The sequence below is a fragment of the Myxocyprinus asiaticus genome, chromosome 6 (assembly GCF_019703515.2).
Source record: "Myxocyprinus asiaticus isolate MX2 ecotype Aquarium Trade chromosome 6, UBuf_Myxa_2, whole genome shotgun sequence".
Taxonomy (NCBI): Eukaryota; Metazoa; Chordata; class Actinopteri; order Cypriniformes; family Catostomidae; genus Myxocyprinus; species Myxocyprinus asiaticus.
Genome location: NC_059349.1, coordinates 32,124,649 through 32,147,511, shown reverse-complemented (window position 1 = coordinate 32,147,511; position 22,863 = coordinate 32,124,649). Strand labels below are relative to the sequence as shown.

General features: G+C 43.2%; 1 protein-coding gene across 6 annotated transcripts in view; it reads left to right on the top strand.

Annotated features, from left to right (window-relative positions):
* Positions 1-22,863, top strand: part of LOC127443090 (catenin delta-2-like) — a 138,941-nt gene that overhangs the window by 63,504 nt on the left and 52,574 nt on the right. For 5 of the 6 annotated variants that reach the window (XM_051701590.1, XM_051701588.1, XM_051701589.1 and 2 more), the window contains 6 exons: positions 4,195-4,229; positions 5,674-5,790; positions 9,702-9,868; positions 11,898-12,438; positions 20,013-20,156; positions 22,403-22,652. In XM_051701590.1, coding sequence (XP_051557550.1) covers positions 4,195-4,229; positions 5,674-5,790; positions 9,702-9,868; positions 11,898-12,438; positions 20,013-20,156; positions 22,403-22,652 — 1,254 coding nt within the window. The remainder of the gene's footprint in view (positions 1-4,194; positions 4,230-5,673; positions 5,791-9,701; positions 9,869-11,897; positions 12,439-20,012; positions 20,157-22,402; positions 22,653-22,863) is intronic. The other variant, XM_051701592.1, reaches the window with a different exon arrangement.

Sequence of the window (22,863 nt, the reverse complement as noted above, 5' to 3'; positions counted from 1 at the left end):
TAATAAACTCGCTCCCAAATTTATTGGCCCTTTTACTGTTTCCAAGATCATTAGCCCGGTAGCAGTTAATCTCAAATTACCTCTATCTTACAGGAGGATTCATCCCTCTTTCCACATTTCCAAAATTAAACTGGTCATTTATTCTCCCATTAATCTGCCTGCCCCTGTTCCCCTACCGCTGCGCCTCTTAGACGGGGAACCTGCTTATTCAGTCGAGCGTATTCTGGATTCCAGATGGAGGGGGAGCGGTTTACAGTACCTGGTGGATTGGGAAGGTTACGGTCCAGAGGAGAGGAGTTGGGTCCCGGCCTGGGACATACTTGACCATTCTCTCATTGACTGGTTCTATCAGCAGCAGATCACCCACTCTCGGCACGCGTAAGGGGGAGATACTGTCATGGGAGGATTCATTCTGCCAGTTTGTTTCTGTGTGTCTCCCTCGTGTTGTTGCAGGTGCAAGGGTTAATCATGCGGCGGCGTTGCTCAGCAATGCTTATTACCAGCCACTGCTTGATTAGCTCGGCACCTGCACACTATCTGCTCTTCCCCTTATAAGCAGCCCTTTTGTGTGAGTTCAGTATCGGATCGTTCTTGTGTTGTGTGCTTTGTTTACTCATGTTTCTCACACTATTCTTTTGTATTTTTCTAGTCTGGATATTTTTGCCTATTTTCCTGTGCTCCAGCCATTACCAACTCCTCCATTCACCGGATCACTCACCTCTGTTTCTCTTTGCTCCAGTCGCCGCCATCTCACACCACTCCTTGGAATATATTATCTCTACTCTCTCCCTGCTGCAGCTGTTGCCGTCAGAGTCCTGCACCATCATCGTCACCCACCTCATCTCTGGACTGTTCCATTGTTATGCTACTTCATATTTCCTCATTTACCTGAACTTTTCATTCATTAAACATTGTTATATTTTTACTCCTGCATTTGGGTCCTAATTTACCACAACAGTCCCGACACCCTGGTTGGGAACCACTGCTGTAAACAACAACAAAAATAAATTAATCTGCAGTCTTTGTAAAGCTGAATTTACAGTAATTATCATTGAAGCTCAAAAGTACAAAATATCACCTAGAAGCTACCAACACACCGATGGTACTACTAAAAATTAAACTGGTGTTACTCTTAGGTGAGATTACCATAAAGGGAGAGTTCTCCTTAGTTTATAGTTTAATTTAAATTTTATTCAATTTAGCAGTTTAACTGCTGCCCCGACGCGATGCAACAAGCAATTTGTCTGTCCACACTGAACGTGAAAGTGCTGTACAATGTAACACAGTCACAGCCAATCAGCAGATATTGCTGCTTAACGTACAGTTATATGGAGCACAATTTTGGACCAATCAAATTTCACAGTGGGTGGGGCTAACCAATGCAATGCTGCAGAAATAGAAACCAAGCCCTGTCACTCAACACTTGCTGTGACTGGTTAGGACAACTACTCAAATTTACATAAAAGAGAAAGCGTGTTGCCTTGTGGCTTGTGGTTTTATAGCATCGCATCAAGCTAGGACAGTGTTAGAATTGCATTTGTTTGCAGTTTACTTTCCTTTGTTTATTGTTTGCAAACCAAGAAAATCTTTTACCGTGACCTTTTTAGTGGAACTGTAGAACAAGTATAGGAACATACATTTAGTCAGAGAGGAAGTAAATATCACTTAAATGAAAGCACTAATTGTCATAATGGTCTAAATCACATTGCTCCAAGTGTTCTAAAATGTTGAGTCAATATGGAAATGAAGCACACAAAGAACAGTGATTAACTACTGACCACACAATGACCCACAGCTGTGATTGCCTCATCTGTTATGTCATTATTCTCAAGTTAATTATCTTGGGAGAGAAAAATATCTACATCCTAAAAGGCTTTAATGATCCCCATGAAGACAGACTCATTCTGTGCTATCATCTTGATGCTATCTGGCCGTGCTTTTTCAAGAGGGATATCACAACTGTCCGTGTACAATATTGGAAATTGAACCACATTTTCCAGCCAGTGGGAACAATTAGTCTTTTTTTTTTTTTTTTTTTTACTTTATTTATAATATATTTTATGTTGTGGGCGTTCTCGTAATCATATCTCAATATTGAATCTCTGTTTATCTAACTTGGAGCACACATGAAATATCTTGCCAGTAACTGTCTTTTATTGAGAGGTATTAGGAATGAAAACAGTTAATGCTTGTTTGAAAGCAGGTTGACTCACTCATTAAAACGGGGGTTCGGTAAAAATGCCTCGTGGCTCATCTCTGTTGCTCACTCTCTGGGAGCCTGTCTCTGTCTAGGTATTGTTCACAGAAGAATTGGTAATGAATGGGTTTTAGGAGGACAATGCCATGGCCCTATTAACATGATTCGTCACCCCCCACACAAACACAGACAGCTTCACAAAATGAATCCTTACACACTCGCCGGAGGAAAATCAATAGAGTGATTTAGCAGCTGCGGTAAGGCTCCAAGGACAATGGGTAAGTGTTTAGCCTTCTGATAGTGTTTTTGGTAAGGCAAGGTGCTGTTTACCGTGTGCTGCAAACACTGATTAGGGGTCTGGGCCTCAATGTTCCTCCTCAAACCTTAATTTCCACCTAATCCATATCCATCATCGCCACTGTTTGTGTGTTCCAAACAGAAATGATACTTCATTGATCTGTGAATTGTGTGATTCAGAAAGTGTAAAAATTGCTTTATGAACTTGATGGGTAAACAGTTATATTAACCGTTTAGTGAAGCCCAAGTATTTGGCAATTGTTTTGTGTATGCGGAAACCCCCTTCTAACTAGTCGATTTGACTCTTTCACCTCCATCCATTACTAAAAGGTGCATAAAATCAGGCTGTGACGAGGAGGAGGGTGTGGCCGGGCTGTGAGGGTGCACGCCTGGTGCTGAGTTGCTCCAATCAGCGGAAGATAAGGAGGAGAGAGAGAGACACGCACGCAGCAGCTGTGTGTGTGTGTGTGTGTGTGCGTGTGTCAGTGTGTCAGTTTGAAACAGTGTCTTATTGTGTGTCACTGAAGAATGCAGCAATAAATGTCTACATGTATTGTTCAGCCCGGTCCCAGCTTCCTCCTTTCCACACAACAACGAACCTTGTTACATTGGTGTCAAAACCCGGGAAGAAGGAAGGATGTGCTGTCATGGAGTCCTCGCCGCTGCCATCCGCCAGGAGGCAGTGCAGCTGGCTGAGGACCATGTGACAGCGTGTTCGGGGGCTGGCGAAACGGAGGGTTTTACTTTTTTTTCCCCTCTCTCTCTCTCCTCCCTTTCTCACTCTCTCTCTCTCTCTCTCTCTCTCTCTCCCCTCTCCCTCCCCTCCAGGAACAGGGGGGGGAGATAGGTCAGGCTGGTTGGTTCCCTGGCCTGAATCGGGCGTTGGGTGTATGTGACGAGGAGGAGCATGTTAGGGTGCATGCCTGGCACTGAGTTGCCCCAATCAGTGGGAGAGAGAGATAAGGAGGAGCCAGGGACGCCAGAGAGAGAGAGAGAGAGAGAGAGAGAGAGATGCACGCATGCAGCAGTGTGTGTGTCTCTCTTTCTCTCTGGTGTCCCTGGCTCCTCCTCATCTCTTTCTCCCGCTGATTGGGGCAACTCAGCACCAGGCATGCACCCTCACGGCCCAGCCACGCCCTCCTTCTCATCACACAGGCATATAGTCATGCAATGTGTTTTGACAAACATTTTAGAAGTTTGAGGCCCTTTTCTGTTCTAGCATGACAGCGCCCCTTTGCACAAAGTGAGGTCCATAAAGAAATGGTTTCTGAGTCTGGTGTGGAGGAACTTGACAGACCTGCACAAAACCCAGACATGGAACACCTTTAGGATGCTTTGGATCCCAGACTGTGAGCCATGCCCAATTGTCCAACATCAGTGCCTGACCTAGATGCTCTTTTGTCTGGATCCCCACAGCCATATTCCAACATTTAAAGCCTTTCCAAATGAGTGGAAACTATTACAGCAGCTAAGCGAGGACCAACTTTTGAAATTAAATGTTCAACAAGCACATATGGGTGTCCACACACTTTTGGCCATGTAGTGTACACGTGATTGGTATACTAGTAAGTAGTTACAGGGTTATCTGTTTAGTATTGAAGCATTAGGTAGCCTGAATTATAGGTGAACGATTGTGTTTTACACAATATATCATTTGCATTGGCATTAAATCAATGCTAATTCTATCCTTTATCTTACAGTTCTGCTGATGAGAAGTTTCGCTGGAACAACCAAGGTAATTTAAATATTCTCTTGCTAAGTTTTTATAACCACATTTTATATCTTTGTTTTTAAAAATTAGTCCATCCTGTAATATTTTGTCAAAAATGTTCCGCAGATGGGGTAAAATCTAAATGAACTTATTTTATTGAATTTGTATGATAATATATATCTATATCTATATCTATCTATCTATCTATCTATCTATATATATATATATATATATATATATATATAAAATATTTTTGGTTATACCAACAACATACATTTTTAGGGATCAGATAGTGTAGAAATAGTTCTTTAAAGGAGTCATGACATGAGGAATCACATTTTCCTTGATCTTTTGACATATAAGAGGTCATTGTGCTATAAAAACATATTGTAAGTTTCAGAACTCAAAAGTTCCTTACTGCAAAAAGAGCATTTGTTGAAACCATGCTGCCCAAAACGACTCATTCTCTACTCCCTCCACATTGTGATGTTACACTGTGGAAGACATTTGCATCTGACCACCTCCACTCCAACACATCAAAGCCTACTTTACCTTTAATCACTTCAGTAGCCCACCCAGTAGCGGTGAGCAGTGAGATGGCAAGTAGAGAGAGCAGATCAGTCAAGAGCAGAGAGCCAATCATAACAGTGGGCGTGTACTGTCAAGTCTTAAAGGAGAAGCAGCACCAAAACCGAGTGTTTCTGACAGAGGGTCAGAATGAGGGTGGAAAATTATCATGTTTTACAAATATATGACTGTTTTTTTTTTTTTTTTTTTTTTTTTTTGTACAATAAACTTTACTAATATCAAAAGTCAACCTCAAGAAACATATTAAAATGATTAAAAAAAAGGCATGTCATGACACCTTTAAGTGCCTGTATTGACAGATTATTTCAGTTCAAGGTTCTGTGTGATTCATGAATTAAAACTTCACAAATTGTATGTGGCGAATGTTGCATAAAAAGCATCTTCTGCAATGTTTTTTGACAGTTGTCATCATCTAGCATATCCACTTGCAAACCATGCATGTCAAAAGTGAAAGATGTTGACTTTTGACTGTATTGATTGTGCTATAGCAGAACGTTGGCCAAAGATGACACTCCCTGCCTTCCACAACATAAAACACAGAATAGAAGCTGAGACTGAAGAGCGGGAACAGTGCATTCTCAGTGTATAAATGATTCATGAACACTTGTGGTCATGCCACACTCTTTTAAATATTATAGACTCTGGATGAAGCATCCAGATAAAATCAGATTAAGCATAATTTCTCATTTAATGCAGAGACAAAATGCCTGGGTACTTCAGATGGAAACTTATTTAGTATATTCCTTGGTGGTGGGTTTTTGACTTTAAACTGTTTAAGGTTTTAATTCATGACAGCCTTTGATCAAATTGGTAGCTAACTATTAGTTGAAAGCCTGGTAGATGGAGTTTCCCTTCTGTTATCTCATGTCTTTCTTCACAGACGGACAGAAGGATATAGAGGAAGAACTCACCACAGGTCTGGAACTTGTAGATTCCTGCATCCGATCTCTTCAAGAGTCTGGTATTCTGGATTCACAGGAATTTACTACAGGCGAAAGTAAGTACCAGTGTTAAATGACATATATTTTACACAATTAAGATATGGTATATACAACTGAGACTGAAAAACTTGAAAGAATCCTAAATGTTCTGATCCCGCAGAGTTACAATCTTAAAATGAAATGATTGAGAGTCAGGGACTGTAATTTACATTCTCTGAGTGTTCTTAGTAAGAATTTAATGTGTAACAGTCCTTAAAATGAACTTGCGGCTGTTTCTCTGCTTTTCTCAATGTAGAGTGCATCCACGTGGGCTTGGTGTGTCCTTTAGCTTTGAAATTTGAGTGAACACTACCTGCTATTGTAAATGTTGTAGCTTATTACGGGTTATTTTTAACCCTGTTGTTTTTCAAGATTTTGGGGAACAAGTTCAAGAAGGGAACAATGGTTACCATAATGTACATCAAAAGTAATCACATGCATATTCATCCTGCTGAAGGGACCAGGCTTACCTCATCTGAACTGATTAGGTATGTGCAGAATACTCAGAGAAGCAGATATGTTGGAAACTTAAAATAAGTTGGAGCTTTTGCCATGTTTTCAAATGCTCAGCTTCTCAGTATTTAAATGAGGTTAAGTCACACTGTATAAAAAAAAAAAATTGTCAGTTAACCTAATAATGTTCTTTATGTGGTAATATTCAAATATTACTTATTTATTGATATTGTTATTTATTCACAGATTCAATCTAACTACATTATACAAAATAAAAAGTAGTTCAGTTTAAAATACCTCCTTAAAGAAATCAAAATGGGACTTTTTGCTTGTTACCTTTGAGGTGATCTATATACAACAACTGTCTGTACCTTTATTATTATTATTATTATTATTATTATTATTATTATTATTACAGATACACTACACCTACCTTTCATTCACATCTGTGTCAATATCTGGCCAATCTGACCAATACAACATGACATATGACATTTGATATAGCAGCACCTAAGAATGCTCAACTAAACTATAGAGCTGAAAAAAGTTACCTGTCGTTAGCTTAAGCATTATTTAGAACATTAAATATTCAACAAACTGCTCAATAAATCAGCGTACATGGATACACAACATATAGACTACATTTTAGTTTGCCGTTGTATGTGATTACTTGGCTCTTGTGGTTCTACTCTCTGTAGGTATAAATAGAATTCTGATCAAATATTTAGCTACTCAGATCTGAAATGCAGGTCATGTAGCATGGAGATAAAATCCCATTCCCCAAACAGATAAGTGACCAGCCACCTGGACATAGATCACCCCTCGCACAAGCACTCTGGATGCCAGTAAATGGACTTTTAAAATGTCTGAGATGCCTGGGTTTAGACTGGAGAAGGACCATAAGTCTGATTATGCATTTATGAAATTCTCACTAAGCTCTTACTGTAAATGTGCCTTTTTTTATCTGATAGTGGATAAAGTGGTTATAGTAGTAAACTCCAGCCATTTTCAGTAATCGCAGTTGAGCAGTTTCTGATATTACTGGGTCATCTCAAATTACCCATCTGAAATGGCCCAGTTATCATCTTCAGAGGTTTTCAAGTCATTCTGTCACATAGTTTGTCTGCCTTTGTGTGTATGTGAGTTTATAGGAAACCTTTATTGGTTTTCTGTCTGTCTTCACCTTTGTGGCCTGTTTTTTCAGATTGAGATGTGAGACCAAAACAAAAATCTCACATCTTTACTTGCCATTAGTTTCCACTGTGAAAGTATGAAAAATTAACACAAATATTTTTAAACTATCATAATACTTTATATAAAGAAATTGTTTGTTATTTTTAGATACATTTGCTCATTTTTAGTAGGTTCATTAGTAGCTAGGAATACCAGAAAGAAAAATGGCTTCTGCATATGTGGTTATTTTGTCAACACCGTAAACTGTTAAAGGGATACAGTATTTCACCCAAAACTGAACATTCTCTCATCATTTACTCACCCTCATGCCATCCCAGATGTGTATGACTTTCTTTCTTCTGCTGAACACTAACGAAGATTTTTAGAAGACTATCTCAGTTCTGTAGGTCCTTTCAATGCAAGTGAATGGTGACCAGACCTTTGAAGCTCTACAAATCACACATAAAAAATAATCCATATGACTCCAGTGGTTTAATATGTCTTTTGAAGCGATGTAATCACTTTGGGTGAGAAGCAGATCAATATTTTAATTCTTTTTTACTATAAATTTCCACTTTCACTTTCAGAATGTAAAAATGTGAATGTGAATGTGAAAGTGGAGATTTATAGTAAAAAAGGAATTAAATATTGATCTGTTTCTCACCCACACCTATAATATCGCTTCTGAAGATATGGATTAAACCTCTGGAGACTTATGGATTACTTTTATGCTGCCTTTATGTGATTTTTGGAGGTTGACGGGTTTGGCCACCATTGTCTTGCATTGTATGGACCTACAGAGTTGAAATATTATTCTAAAAACCTAAGAAAGTCATATACATCTGAGACGGCAAAAGGGAGGGTAAATATTGAGAGAATTTTTTATTTTTTTTAATGAACTATCCCTTTAACAATGTTATAGCTAATAACGTATAGTTAGTTATAACGTATAGTTAATAACATTTCTGTCTGACTGTGGTGACAATTTAGTAGATCTGAATATCTGTTTGAAACCATCCTGTAAATAAATGCTCTAACAATATATATAATAAATATTTGACAAATTTTTGGGGATCTGATGGTGTTGACCCATAATGAGTGATACTGAGGAAGAAGCAGGAGGTTGTACCTAAACATGTGTATACCTCTGAACGTGTTAAACAGATTAATCCAAAATAATTCCTTGATACGTGTAACACTGTTCAGTGGAAAGGAGAACAGGGAAGCGAGGTTTCCAGGTTCAGGTAAGTGTTTAATTTGGCCACCTTGATGCTTACAGTTTCACAAACTCAACAGTCTCACGGGCACGGAGTTATTTAAAAACATCAGCTTCACAGGCAAATAGTTACTTAAACACTTTAACTTCACAACACAATAAACACAACAGCTTCTGTAGCACCGTGGTCTTCCTTGTGCCAGTCTCTCTCTCTCGGTTGCTGGTGGCGTGGCTGTTTATATGCTGCTCTCCCCCTGCTCACTTGAATTAGAGACAGGTGTTAAACATAATCTAGCTCAGGTGCAAGCGCCCTTACCGCTTTCTCTCTTTCCGGACAGACGCTTGAACATGCCCCCGCTGCCACAATACATAAACATGAATTTTTCTCAGTTTGAAACACAGAATTAGATGAAAATATAAGGTATGAAGCTTACTAAAATAAGATTTTTCTTATTTTTAAATCATCTGACAGCATGAGGCATGTAGATATCTTGTGTACAGATGTCATTGCTCTGTCAGTACAGTCATTTCAAACTGACACATCTCTTTAAAAGATGCAGCATCTTCAGCGCTGTCAGACATCTTCATCAGAGGAGAAGCAGGAATAAGCTCCACTTTACACAACACAAACCACACACCATCAAAACCAACTTTGTAGTCTGTCAGGGAAAGGCATTTAAACATCTCTCTCAGTTGATATGTGGTGCTATATGGTACAGTGTCAGTACAGGAGGGCCTTAATAGACAGAGGCACTGTGAATTCTGTTCATGCTGACCCCATTTTCCTGAATGTGTGCTCATTGAGTTTCTTCCAGCAGTGATTAATTATGCATGCCTATTCTGTCCATCCTCTCACTGTGAGGCTTGAAATAATGACCAGTAAAAAGGCAAGTAAAACAGAGGAGAGAAATACTTTGGATGGAGGCAGAAAGACAATGAAAGAATGTGAGATGAAATGGTAAAGCAATTAATCAATGTTATGAAGGTAAAACAGAGTGAGGGAAATAATATTGGTAGAAAAGATAGGGTAATTAGGATTGGAAGTTGGTTAAACCTTTCTTTTTCTCTCAAATCCTTCATCTGCAGGACCAGGCATCCTCTCTCAGAGTGCTTTGCAGCTCAATAATCAAGAGGGCACCTTTCCCTATCCAGTCAGTTACCACAGCAACCAGACCCTGGCCCTCGGCGACCTGTCGGCCTCCCAGCACCCTCGCAGTGGTCAGGTGGGAGGAGTCTTACATAGCTATAATCAGGTGGGGATTCATCTCTTTTTAAAAGCACTTTACCCATGTCATCACCAAGACCCTCTTTTCCTTGAAAACATAATTTCAATCACCATCCCTGTTGAAAAGACCAGCATTGTTGGTCATTGTCATATGTTGTAGGCTTGGGATCAATGCGTTTTCACATATAGATAATCTGAAGATTTTCCCTATTATTATACATTTTATATCAGGATTTTTTAAGATATAAATAGGGCTGCTTGTTGCACAATATTCTTTGTCTTTTCAAACCTATTTCTCAACACAACTTTGGTAAAGTGTGAGCGGCAGGGTTAATTAAAGTGGTTTGCACACCGGATGCGTCTGGCAGCGGACATGGCTCATTCTTAAATTTAAAACAATTATTTTCTATTTAGGTACACACGGCCCACCTTATCCAGAGGCTGTTAAAAATTCTACAGCTCCATAGAGCTCAACTCGCATAGTTTTCCATTAAATTCGACCCAAATCATTATCAAAGGACATAGATTATTTACTCTAGTCATTACTGGATGATATATTGTGTATAAGTATCTTTCATAGAGCCTACACAATGTATTTTCAATTATAATTATGTATTTTTGTGGTTTGACAGCTTGATTGAAAGATCTATTCAATGCTACATACAGAGAAATTGCATAATAAACATCAGCAATTTGAATCGTTAAGTTTGCACAGTTACACCAGTTTCATACACTAACCCGCAAACTTATCAATGTCACTTTGTTAATTCTTGAAGTACAAAAAACTTTGTAACTTCGGACTGCCATCAGCTTGTTGTGTGTGTTTGATATGTCATGACCAACTTCAGTAAATTTTATGTCACCACCTTGTGGTCTTCCAAAGCTATTACGTCAGACTACATTGAATGGACGCAACTGGCAGTGAATTGAAAGCACACAAATTAGACTTCTAATTTATATATTGGCTGATGTCAATATACCGCTGCCTCAAAACTTTATTGACAAAATAACATGCTGATCAATAATCAATATATCGATATTTTGTGACATCCCTAATATGTTGCGCTCTGGATGCTGGTCCCCTGCATGGCATTCAGGTGCTTGTGTACCCACCAGGCTTTTTGACTAGCTTAGAGGAACAGTTCAACCAAAAAATTTTAATTCTGTCAGCAATTACTGATGCTTGTGTTGTATCAAACCTTGATGAAGGAGATGTTAGGCAAAATGACAATCTCAGTCACCATTCATTTTCATTATATAGAAAAAAGACTGAGACTAACATTTCTGCCTAACATCTCCTTTAGAAAGTCATATGGGTTTGGAATAACATAAGGTTGAGTACATGATGAATTTTAATTTTTGGGTGAACTATTCCTTAAAACCACAAGACTTGCATGGTCAACCAGCTTAATGGGAAAAGGCCATGTTGGTTGATAAAGGTAATGCCTATCCACCACCGAGACCAGCACCAAATAAGCACTAACCTGTTGAGCTGCACAATTAAAAAAACTAATAGAGAATACAATGTGTGCATGAAAAGCAATGGTGAATCCGAGTCTATCAGAAATGACAACCAGTTCCAATGAGTAAGTTTTAGGCAGCCTGATGCTCAGATTTATACAGCCTGATGCACAGAGATTGAATGGGATGGGAGCGTTCTAGTATTTTCACGTTAATCACTTTCTGTGCATCGGTTATTTAAAATTTGAATAACAGTTTTGTTTTTTATGCTGCTAAGATGACCAATGTGAAGTTGACCTGATGTAAAGCAAAATTTATTATAAGTGTATAAAACAGCTTTAAATTAATTCAGAAAATAATTTTCAGCTTTGTGTTGCCTACGTAACGAATATGCCATGCAGTCCTACAAAATGAGTATTTTGGTGTAAATTCTATATATTGAATTAATAATTGCGATTTTTGTCAGAATCGTGCAGTCCTGCAAGCAAGCATAAACCAGCCTAGTAAAGTCCTGCTGGTCTTTTCAGCAGGGATCAATTAGCTCATAGCTTCTGGATGTTTGATGTTCTAGCTCTTTGCATGTCACTTATCTCCAGGTGACATCTAATTACGCTGCCCAGCCGGCTGCCAGAGAGACAGCCTCCTGGGCCCATTCTCGAGACTCCTTTGCTCAGGGTCATGGCAGTGCATTCCACATGCTAGACACTCAGCCAACAGCCTCTGTAAACTATTCCTGCTCCACTCTACCAGCCCAGCGAGTTAGTTCTCCCTTTTCCATGCAGGCTTTGGGCTCCCCTTCCAAACTACAGAGGCTGGGCTCAGCCGCCGACATGCCCAGCTATGCCACTCTGGCGCGGGTGTCTTCGCCCAAGCAGTCCCCGAGCCGGTTGGCCAAGTCCTACAGCACCAGCTCTCCCATCAACATGGCGGCAGATGGAGGGTCATCCGCTTCGCCTTTGCACATGGCTGCCGGAGCAGGCAATGTTTCCAGCTCATCTCCATTACACCAGCTCAGCACTGCAGTAGGAAGCTACGCCACTCTGTCCCCCAAGCGCATGCTCCACTCCACTGATCAGTACAAGATCTCTCATGATCTGTTCGCCAACGCCACTCTGCAGAGGCCTGGCAGTTTGGCAGGTTAGTTTTCTTTCCAGGATATAGTTCTTTTCTTGTTGTGTCACCATTAAAATACAGTACATACTATAAGTAATCAGACTGCTCATTTTCACACTTTGCAGTTGTTTGATACCATCCGACAGATGGATCAGGATTTGACTCGATTGTTCTTACATGGATTCCAAGCATATTCATACCATCTTTGTTGTTTTTCTACATGTCTTTTAATCACGTTGGTTTTCACAAGTGTTTCAAAATTCTTAGTACCAATCTCCCAACAGATCATCAAAAATGCAGTTCCCTGTCTGTCTGTCACTCACTCGATGTTGTGCCGATGTAGTGACACTAGGGGTTTGCTCTTGAGAGCCCCAATCACCTTTGTTTAATTCAGAAAAAGCCAATGAAAACTGGCGAGTGGAATTTGTATGCCACTCTCCACCCCGGACATATGGTTGTAAAAGGAGATGGCATGCACCACTCATTCAGACTTGTTCTTCGGAACCGAGCGCATGTGTGTGTTCGTCCCATCACCTTGCTATCACTGCTGGATTTTACGGCGCATATCAGTGGTCACCCTCGCACGGTCGAGTGTTGTGCTTCCCCTGGGTGCTTCGGCAGCTGAGTCCACAGGTGTAAAAAAAGAGTATATTTAAAAGAGTATATTTTCTCTAAATGAGCTCGCACAAACATTTGCCGTCTTTTTAAAGATGTCCTTTCGCCTTTGTGCTACTGGGTGTGGCTGTTATCTCTCCCCACCGGATGGTCACGAAATCTGTCTTGAGTGCTTGGGTCGCCAGCACGCCGAGGCAGCTTTTGTGGATGGGTCATGTTTTCACTGTGAGTACTCGCTCATGAGAACGTTGCGGTCGTGGCTCTATTCTTTGTGAAGCAGAGAGCCACCGCGGCTGCTTCCCGACCCGGCGTTGAAACTCAAGCGGCTGGGTCGGCGAGCGCCGTGGGCGATTTGGATGTGGATATGGGAGCTTCTCCGCCGGCTCAGTTCCCACGGACCTCCCATCCCCCAGCACGCTCGTTTTGCCCGGTAGAGTTCACGAGCGAGGCAGGTGGTCCACTTCAGGGCGGATTTAATGTCTCATTCGCGGCTCGTGACGAGGATGAGTTATCGGTCGCAGCATCAGAGGGTGGGCTCCTGCTTTCAGAAGCGGATGAGTCTACTGAACTCCCGCTCTGGGGTGGTAGAGCTCAGGATGAAGCGGACGCTGAGTTGGCAGCCGTGCTTGCCCAGGTGGCTGCAAACATTGGGCTTGAGTGGAACCCTCCACCCTGCCCTGATCGTTCGCGGCTGGATGATTGGTTTCTGGGCTCCGAGCGCGGCTCACGGCTCTTTCTTCCTGGAAGTGCACGAGGAGCTTGCGAAGTCATGGAAGACGCCTTTCTCCGCCCGTACACGGCGGGGCAGCCAAGGGATATGTCAAGTTTTCCCAGGTCGAGTGCGCCGTGGCAGTGCTCCTGAGCCCGAAGGGTGCAGCCACCTGGAGGAACCAACCAAGGCTCCCTTCCAAGGCATGTAAGTTTCCTTCGTCGTTAGTGGCGAAGGCTTACAATGCCGCGGGTCAGGCTGCCTTCGCCCTGCATGCCATGGCCATCCTGCAGCTTCACCAGGCCAAGGCGCTTAAAGATCTAACCCTAACCCTAACCCTAACCCTAAGGATAGAACTGACCCAGGGCTTATGCAGGAACTGTGCACCACGACCGACCTCCCTCTATGGGCGACGAAAGTCACTGCGCGCATCCTGGGTCGGATGATGTCCACTTTGGTGGTCCAAGAGCGACATCTGTGGCTCAACCTTGTTGAGATGCGTTTCGCTGAGAAGGTCTGCATTCTCGATGCGCCCATCTCCCAAGGGGGACTCTTTGGCGACACTGTCGAAGACTTCGCCCATCAGTTCTCGACGGTGAAGAAGCAGACGGAGGCCATTAAACACATCTTGCCACGGCGTGACTCAGCCACCTACTGGCCTCCGTAGTCCCGCGCCCTGTCTGCCTCTCGCCAAGGCCGCCCTCCTGTGGTGTCGTCCCCGGATCCCCCACCATTGGAGCCCGCGCACTGGCCTCTAAGAAGAAGATCCTCCCGCAGGAAGGCGGCACTACCTGCCCGTCAGCCGGCCGCTAGGAACCCCGGACGGGCTTTGAAGCGGCCCTGGGACAGGCGACCCAGGGACGAGGTTACTGACTCTGGCTGGCCTGACCCAGATAAGCATATGGACTCCACTCCCGCCTCTGGGCCAGCACGAGGTGAGTGCCATCACATCATCACCAGGTGCCTTCTGGGCTCCGGCACCCAGTTTGTCAGTAAAAGAGCAGTTTCCTCATTCCCTGGGTCATTCTCTAATACTCGCAACGGCCAGGCACAGGAAGTCTTTCCAGTCAACGAGTGGGACACGAGTATCTCGTGTTCCCTTGTTTTCTGTTGAAGGAGAGCCGGCAAACAGGTAAGTACGGTGGTTCTTGGGGCTGCTCGCCCGCCCCAGCCACCGGCCACCGTTGTGGGCTCGTGGGGTCAGCACGCCTCCCCCGGATGATCTTCCCGGTGGGGCAACTCTGCCTTGCCGCGAACCACCCTCCCCGTGTGTGATAAATCTTATCGTCCCCCTGGTGCCTTTAGCGCAGAGGCTGGAAGCCTGGTTAGCGCTTTCCAGCCCGTCTCGATGGCTCATCAGGATGATCCAGCTTGGCTACGCAATCCAGTTTGCCAGACGACCGCCCAGGTTCAGTGCCGTTAGAACCCGTCCCCTTAGCCGAGTCGCACAAGGGTTGCGCCCAATCCTGTATCTGTGTGCCTTGAACAGAGCCTTACACAGGCTTCCGTTCAAGATGTTGATGCAGAAGCGCATCCTAACGTCTATACGACATCTGGATTGGTTCGTGGCCATTGACCTGAAGGACGTGTACTTTCACATATCGATCCTTCTTTGACACAGACCCTTTCTTCGGTTTGAGGGATGAGCATACCAGTACAAGGTCCTCCCTTTCGGTCTGTCCATGTCACCTCGCATCTTTACCAAAGTCACAGAGGCGGCCCTGGCCCCGCTAAGGGAAAAGGGCATTCACATCCTCAATTATCTCGACGGCTGGCTGATCCTAGCTCACTTGTGAGATCTATTGTGTGTGCACAGGGACCTTGGGGTGAAGCTAGGGCTTCAGGTCAACTGGGAAAAGAGCAAGCTCTCCCCTGTGCAGAGCATCTCTTTTCTCGGTATGGAGTTGGACTCGGTCACCATGATGGCACGCCTTATGAACGAGTGTGCACAGTCAGTGCTGGCCTGCCTGAGAACCTTCAGGCAGAAGGTAGCGGTCCCGGTGAAACAAGGCTCCTGGGGCATATGACATCCTCGGCGGTGGTACTTCCCCTTGGGTTGATGCATATGAGGCTGCTCCAACACTGACTACAGACTCGAGTCCCAAGGTGGGCATGGTGCCACGGCACCCAGCGTGTGACTATCACACCATGGTGCCACCAAACTTTCAGCCCTTGATCAGATCTGGCTGCAATGGCACATCAACTGCCTAGAGTTGCTGGCAGTATCACTGGCCCTGCGGAGGATTCGGCTGTTGATTCGGGGCAAGCACGTGTTGGTCCGGACGGACAACACAGCGGCTGTGCTGTACATAAACATGCAGGGAGACGTACGCTCACATTGCATGTCGCAACTCGCCCGCTGCCTCCTCCTTTGGAGTCAGCAGACGTTGAAGTCTCTGTGAGCCACTCACCTCCCGGGCGTCCTCTGTGTGACGGATGTGCTCTCACGGCAGGTAACGCTCCACGGAGAATGGAGACTCCACCCCTGCGCAGTCCAGCTAATTTGGGAGAGATATGGAGAGGCGCAGGTGGACCTGTTTGCCTTCCGAGAGTCCTCTCACTGCCCCCTTTGGTACTCCCTGTCCGAGGCTCCCCTCAGCACGGATGCCTTTGCGCACAGCTGGCCCTGGGGGCTGCGCAAGTATACGTTTCCCCCAGTGAGCCTCGTTGCACAGACGTTGTGCAAAGTCAGGGAGGACGGGCAACAAGTCCTGATGGTTGCGCCGTACTGGCCCAACCGGACTTGGTTCTCAGACCTGATGCTCCTGGCAGTAGCCCCTTCCTGGCGCATTCCCCTGAGGCAGGACCTTCTCACTCAGGGGCAGGGCACACTCCGGCACCTGTGGCCAGACCTCTGGAATCTCCATGTCTGGCTCCTGGACGGGACATGGAGGACCTAGCAGGCCTTCCACCAGTGGTGGTACATGTGATCACTCAGGCCAGAGCCCCCTCCATGAGGCGACTGTACGCTCTGAAGTGGCGTCTCTTCGCAAATTGGTGTTCTTCCCGCGGGGAAGATCCACAGAGACGTGCAGTCAGGTCTGTGTTGTCCTTCAGGAGGGGCTGGAGAGACGGCTGTCTCCCTCTACCGTGGAGGTGTACGTGGCTTTTATAGCAGCATATCACGATACACTGGATGGGAGACCCTCACGGCAGCACGACCTGATCACCAGGTTCCTCAAAGGCGCGAGAAGATTGAATCCTCCTAGACCATGCCTGGTTCCCTCTTGGGATCTCTCTGTGGTCCTACCTGCCTTACAGAGAGCCCCCTTTGAGCCCCTGGAGCAGGCTGAGCTCAGCAATTTGTTGCTGAAGATGGCCCTCCTGGTGGCGCTCACTTCTATCAAGAGGGTTGGGGACCTGCAGGCACTCTCTGTCACCAGTGAATGCCTGGAGTCCGGGCCGGCACACTCTCACGTGATCCTGAGACCCCGGCCCAGTTATGTGCCCAAAGTTCCCACCACTCCCTTCCGGAATCAGGTGGTGAACCTGCAAGCGATCCCTTCAGAGGAGGAAGACCCGGCCTGTCGTTGCTGTGTCCAGTTCGCATCCTGCGCATCTGTCTGGACCACACGCAGATCTTTAGATTCTAGGAGCAGCTCGTTGTCTGCTTTCGAGGGCAGCAGAAGGGGAAAGCTGTCTCCAAACTAAGGTTGTCCCATTGTATTGTGGGTGCCATTTCTCTGACTTACCAATCATAAGAACTGCCGTGCCCTTTAGGAGTCTGGGTGCACTCCACCAGAGGTGTTGCGTCCTCCTGGGTACTGGCGAGAGGCGCCTCTCTAGCAGACATATGCAGAGCAGTGGGTTGGGCTACACCCAATATCTTAGCAAGGTTCTATAACTTGCGCATAGAACTGGTTCGACCCGAGTGTTACGGGGTGACAACAGGTAGGCCGGGCAGCCGGTCGGGCGTATTGCTTGCATTGCGCCTTTCCCCTTTTTTAAGGTGATAATGTGTGCTATCTTGTCCACAACAGTTCCCCACAACTGGTGAACACTGGACGCCTCTTTAATTCTTTAAGCACTATTCGGTGGCGAACTCGGCGGAGGAGTAACGCCACCAGGCCCGGTACTCATGGTATGCCCCTTTTTAGGTGAGCCCGTGTACTTGGGCTCAGTGCTCCATATGTGGTGATTCCCCCCTCAGTAATCCCGTATAATGCATTTCCACTGTTCGGTTTCCCCTCAGGTGAACCCTGTGTTCCCCTCATCAGAGCTCTGCTCTGCCTCGGCCACTGTTGCTGTGTACCCTCTCCATAGATAGGGTTCTCTCCAGTGGCATCATTCCATATGTGAACTTCCCCATCGGTAAAGTCCATGTGAGGTATTCTCCACATGTTAACCTACCTCCGGTAGGATGTGGTCTCCGTAGTGCTCTCCCTCCTGGAGAGGGAAGAGCACTTCCCCAGCGCTATTCTAGCAGGTGCTCGGCAGGAAATTGTTTAATACAAAAATCAGGAAAGGCCACTGTCTGTAGCCTCCTCGGGTAAGTACCTCCTCCCACCCTTATGGGACGAACACACACATGTGCTCGGTTCTGAAGAACAAGTCTGAATGAGTGGTGCACACCATCTCCTTTTATACCCGTATGTCCGGGGCAGAGAGTGGCATGCAAATTCCACTCGCCAATTTTCATTGGCCTTTTCTGAATAAAGCAAAGGTGATTGGGGCTGTCAAGAGTGAACCCCTAGTGTCACTACATCGACACAATGTCTCATTCCCTCCATCAGGGAACAGAGGTTACATCAGTAACCAAGAAGTTTTTTTCAAATGTTTCAGCATATTTTTAAATGACACAAATTAGTACAATGCACACAAACCTAACCCAAACTTCTTCACCAAAATAGAATTAACATAAAAAAAATTTTTTTGCATAAGTTTTCAATAATTTTAAATGGAAAGTTCACTCAAAAATGAAAGTTCTGATGTCATTTACTCACCCTCATGCCATCCCAGATGTGTATGAATTTCTTTCTTTTGCTGAACACAAAGATTTTTTGAAGAATATTTCAGCTCTGCATGTGAATGGGCACCAACATATTGAAGCTCCAAAAAGCACATAAAGGCAGCATAAAAGTAATCCATATGACCCCAGTGGTTAAATCCTTATCTTCAGAAGCAATAGGATAAGTGTGGGTGAGAAAGAGATAAATATTTAAGTCCTTTTTTGTTATAAATTCTCCTCCCTGCCCAGTAGGTGGCTATATGTACAAAGAATGCAAATAGCCAAAAACAAAAGAAGAATTTGATAGTGAAAGTGGAGATTGACAGTAAAAAAGGAATTCAATATTGATCTGTTCTCACTCACATTTATCATATCACCTACACCCACACACACACTCCATACATGCTACCACAGCAAAACACCGTTTATATGGCAAATATAAACAAAGACACTGGTTAAAGTAAATCGGTTAAGAATGTCAAACAATGTCTATAATTCATTTGAAAAGCCCCCTCGTCTCCCCTGCACATACTTACGCTCACACATACATACGCATGTGCGCACACACACACACAGACATTGAGACTGGTGTTGCGACCAACAAATAGAGCCACACCCCTTGCGACTTGATCAATACAGCAGTTTCTATTATCCGAAATAACGTTTAATTTGTGAAACTTTTTATGTTTCAATGTATTTCGCCCTAATCAGCCTCACATAGCTATATAGTGGAAAGCACCGCACTACCCCTCCCCCTCTCTTTCACTCGCACACACACACGCCGATAAGTGGCGCATCCTCCGTTGCTAGTTCTAAAGTGACGTTTATGAACTAGCAACGAAGGCTTGAGCTGTATCAAAGTTAGATACACTTGATCAATAAAACAGTTTCTATATTACCTGAAATATCTGTGGGAAACACTCCCGTGCCCCCCTCTCTTTACAAACTCCCACACACGTGGACACACATACATATACACATTACGCACACACTCACGTGTGAAAAACAGAGCCATCATGTCAGCGCACACCTGCATCTCAGTCAGAAGGGTTGAAAACAGTTGTTAAGGTTTACATCGGAAAAGCTGTATACAAAAATGTCGACACTCGCTGCTGCTGAGAAGTGCTTAAACTTGCATAGTACATCCATAGATTTTCAATTGGTTTGATTATCATTTGTGTTTTTGTAAAGTATCAACATCTAATTTGCTGGTTTGAAACAGGATTACCAAACATAGTGAATTCTAGTTATCTTACATGGTACTGTAGCCACACCACTAATTGGGGTTAATATCGCTTGAGAGTTTTGGCTTTCTGCATTGTTTAGGGTCCAGAGGTTCATACAGCAGTCAGCACGGTCACCTGGGCTCAGAGCTTAGGCCTCTGCAGTCACCTGAGCACCACATCGACCCCATTTATGAGGACAGAGTCTACCAGAAAGCTCCCCTGAGAAACTTTAACCAAGGCCAGGGTAAGATACCACATATTTGGTTCTCCAACTATTTAAAGTCAACAACAAAATTCATCCTTCTATCTTGTAACCTAGAAATATGGCTAATTTACAGGTGTATTATTGAAATAAAAGGCTTGTTTCAGCTTTCTTTTTGTTCAAGATGAGAATGTTTTCCCAAGTGCCTAATTAACAGCAGTAAGCAGCCAGACATCCTCACTGTAATAGTATCACATAGTATCAAGTTTTTATTTTTAAGGTTTTAAAGTCACATGTTTCACCTGTTCACATTATGTTTTTATTAATTCAGCTGAATATAGTATATTACAGCTAATTCATGGGTAAAGATATTTTATGTCTAGGCACACTGAATGCTGTTTGATGTTTGATGTCTAATGTCTACAATGTAATCTACATAAAAGCACTTTCCTGCACATATTGAGCTACACTTGTTCAGCCTAACGGATATGCACTTTTACAACCATAACAGGTTATGTTAAGCTTTGTAATCAAACACATGCATTTGCCTGTTTATTAAGGTAAACAAGAAACGCTGTTCGTAACCCATTTTACTTCTGTAATGTGTAGGGTTGTCACCCACCTTGGATTTTCCAGGATTGTCCCAGTTTTTGGCCATCTGCCCTGGAAAAATTCAATCCCATTCCAGGACCTAAAATGTCCCTGAATTTCAATGTTTTCTTGACATAAACAAGGGTTCACACATATCAACCTTTGTTTATAAGCACACTATGCAAGGAGGAAAATCAAAAGCATTCTTATATGAATCATAAGAAATTCCAATTTATTTTAGTGAACCGGTTTGTTTGGATGATTTAGAGTGAGATTTTTCACTTTTGTGTGAACAATCCTTTAAAATTTAGTCTACTTACTATAATGATTTAAAGTTCTTGAAAACATGTCCAAAAAACAATTCTATAACAAATGTCCATCAAAGAGAATTTTGTGATCTTTAAATTAAAGTAAAACTTAAAGATTTTTTTACTTAATTTTGTTAAAGATTACTCAATTCAATTAGATGGAAATTTGTTACAAAATAGAAACGCATAAATCATGAAATGCGTACTGTAAATGTTTATGTGCATTTGTTTGATTTACTTTGGTTTAAATGTACAAATGTTTTTTTTTTTCTTTTTACTTTATACACAATTTTATAATTTATACATGCATATTTATAAATTTTAACCACAAACTCAAGAAAACTGCTTAGGGCCTGAATAAATAAATATGTTAAACCTGTACACACACACACACACACACACAAATATACAAACTTTTTTTTTTACACATTTTAATTTCATAACAAAATTCCATCAAATTGAATTGATTAATCTTTAACAAAATAGAATAAAAAAAAAATAGAATCTAAAACTAGAATTGTGTAATTTTGTTAAGTACTCAGTTCATTTTGATGGAATTTTTTATTTTTTATTTATGAAATTGAAATGTGTATCTTAAAAATATGCAAAAATATTTGTTGAGTGTATTGATGTTATTGTTTTATTTAATTATATGCGATATATGCGATATATGCGGTAATTTCCATATCAAACTAGGAGTAGCCTAAACAATCATAAATAATATGTCTTATTTCTTGTATGATGGCCAGCAATACGTTTTTCGGTCATTGATCAGGTGTCTAGGAATTTTAACAGGGCCAAGGTGGCAACCCTAGTCATGTGACATATTTTCGAGTGAAACGGGGTATTCAATGAGCTAAAAAAGTAGGGTGGGACTTAATTTTATGTTTTAGGAATCTGTCGGATCGTTACAAGGGGCATTAGTTAAATGTTACCAGAATGGAGCCAGGTGGTTGGAAGGGCGGTTCTGAAAAAGTGTGAGGAATTCGTGACATCAGCCGAAAAGGAAAGCCATTTCAGAGGCAGAGCAGGTTATTACATTAAGATTGAAGAATATGAAGACAAACAATTTTTTTTATATCGTACCACCACAGATGAACCATGCAGAACAAGACCAGAATCATGCACTAATAAAGTAAATGGGGTCTGTTTTGATTTTGAAGTAGTGGTGGTTTCTGGGTTACTGGTTAATGTTATCTAGATGGTTTAATATCCTTGTTGTTCTGTTTTTGCTCCCTTGCTTCTCTCTTATTGTGCTAATACATGCACCTCTTCTCACATTGTTCATGTGGTTATGTTTCTCACCTTTTGCTTCACCTAAAGATCCAACAAACCAGTTTTGTGAGCAAGTCATGAACTTTCTGCTCTGTCCCTACTCTCCTGTTGTAGTCCCTTCCTCTCCTGGTGTTGACTCCATACCCTTGCAGCGCACAGGAAGCCAGAATGCCACAGGAACGTTCCCCCGTTCTGGCTATGCCACTGGCCCTGGTGCCTCCACCGCAGACTACGCCAACCCCTACCGTACGCTACAGTTCTGCCCCTCTACGGATTCCCCCTACAGTAAATCAGGGCCTGCTCTGCCCCCAGAGGCAACACTGGTCAGGTCACCCTCTGTGGACAGCATCCAGAAGGACCCCAGGTTAGTCATCTCAGTGGATAACACATCTTGAGGGAACTGCACATAGAAAGCATAAGAGCTGTACTGACTGCCAAATGGCCACGCAGTATGATTATCAAAACAAGCTTCACTTGCACAAGTTCTCAATGAAGGCACTGTACTGCATGAATCAGACTTCACATGGCCTCACTGCCTATAGTACTTTAGATCAGTGATTCTCAACTGGTTTTGC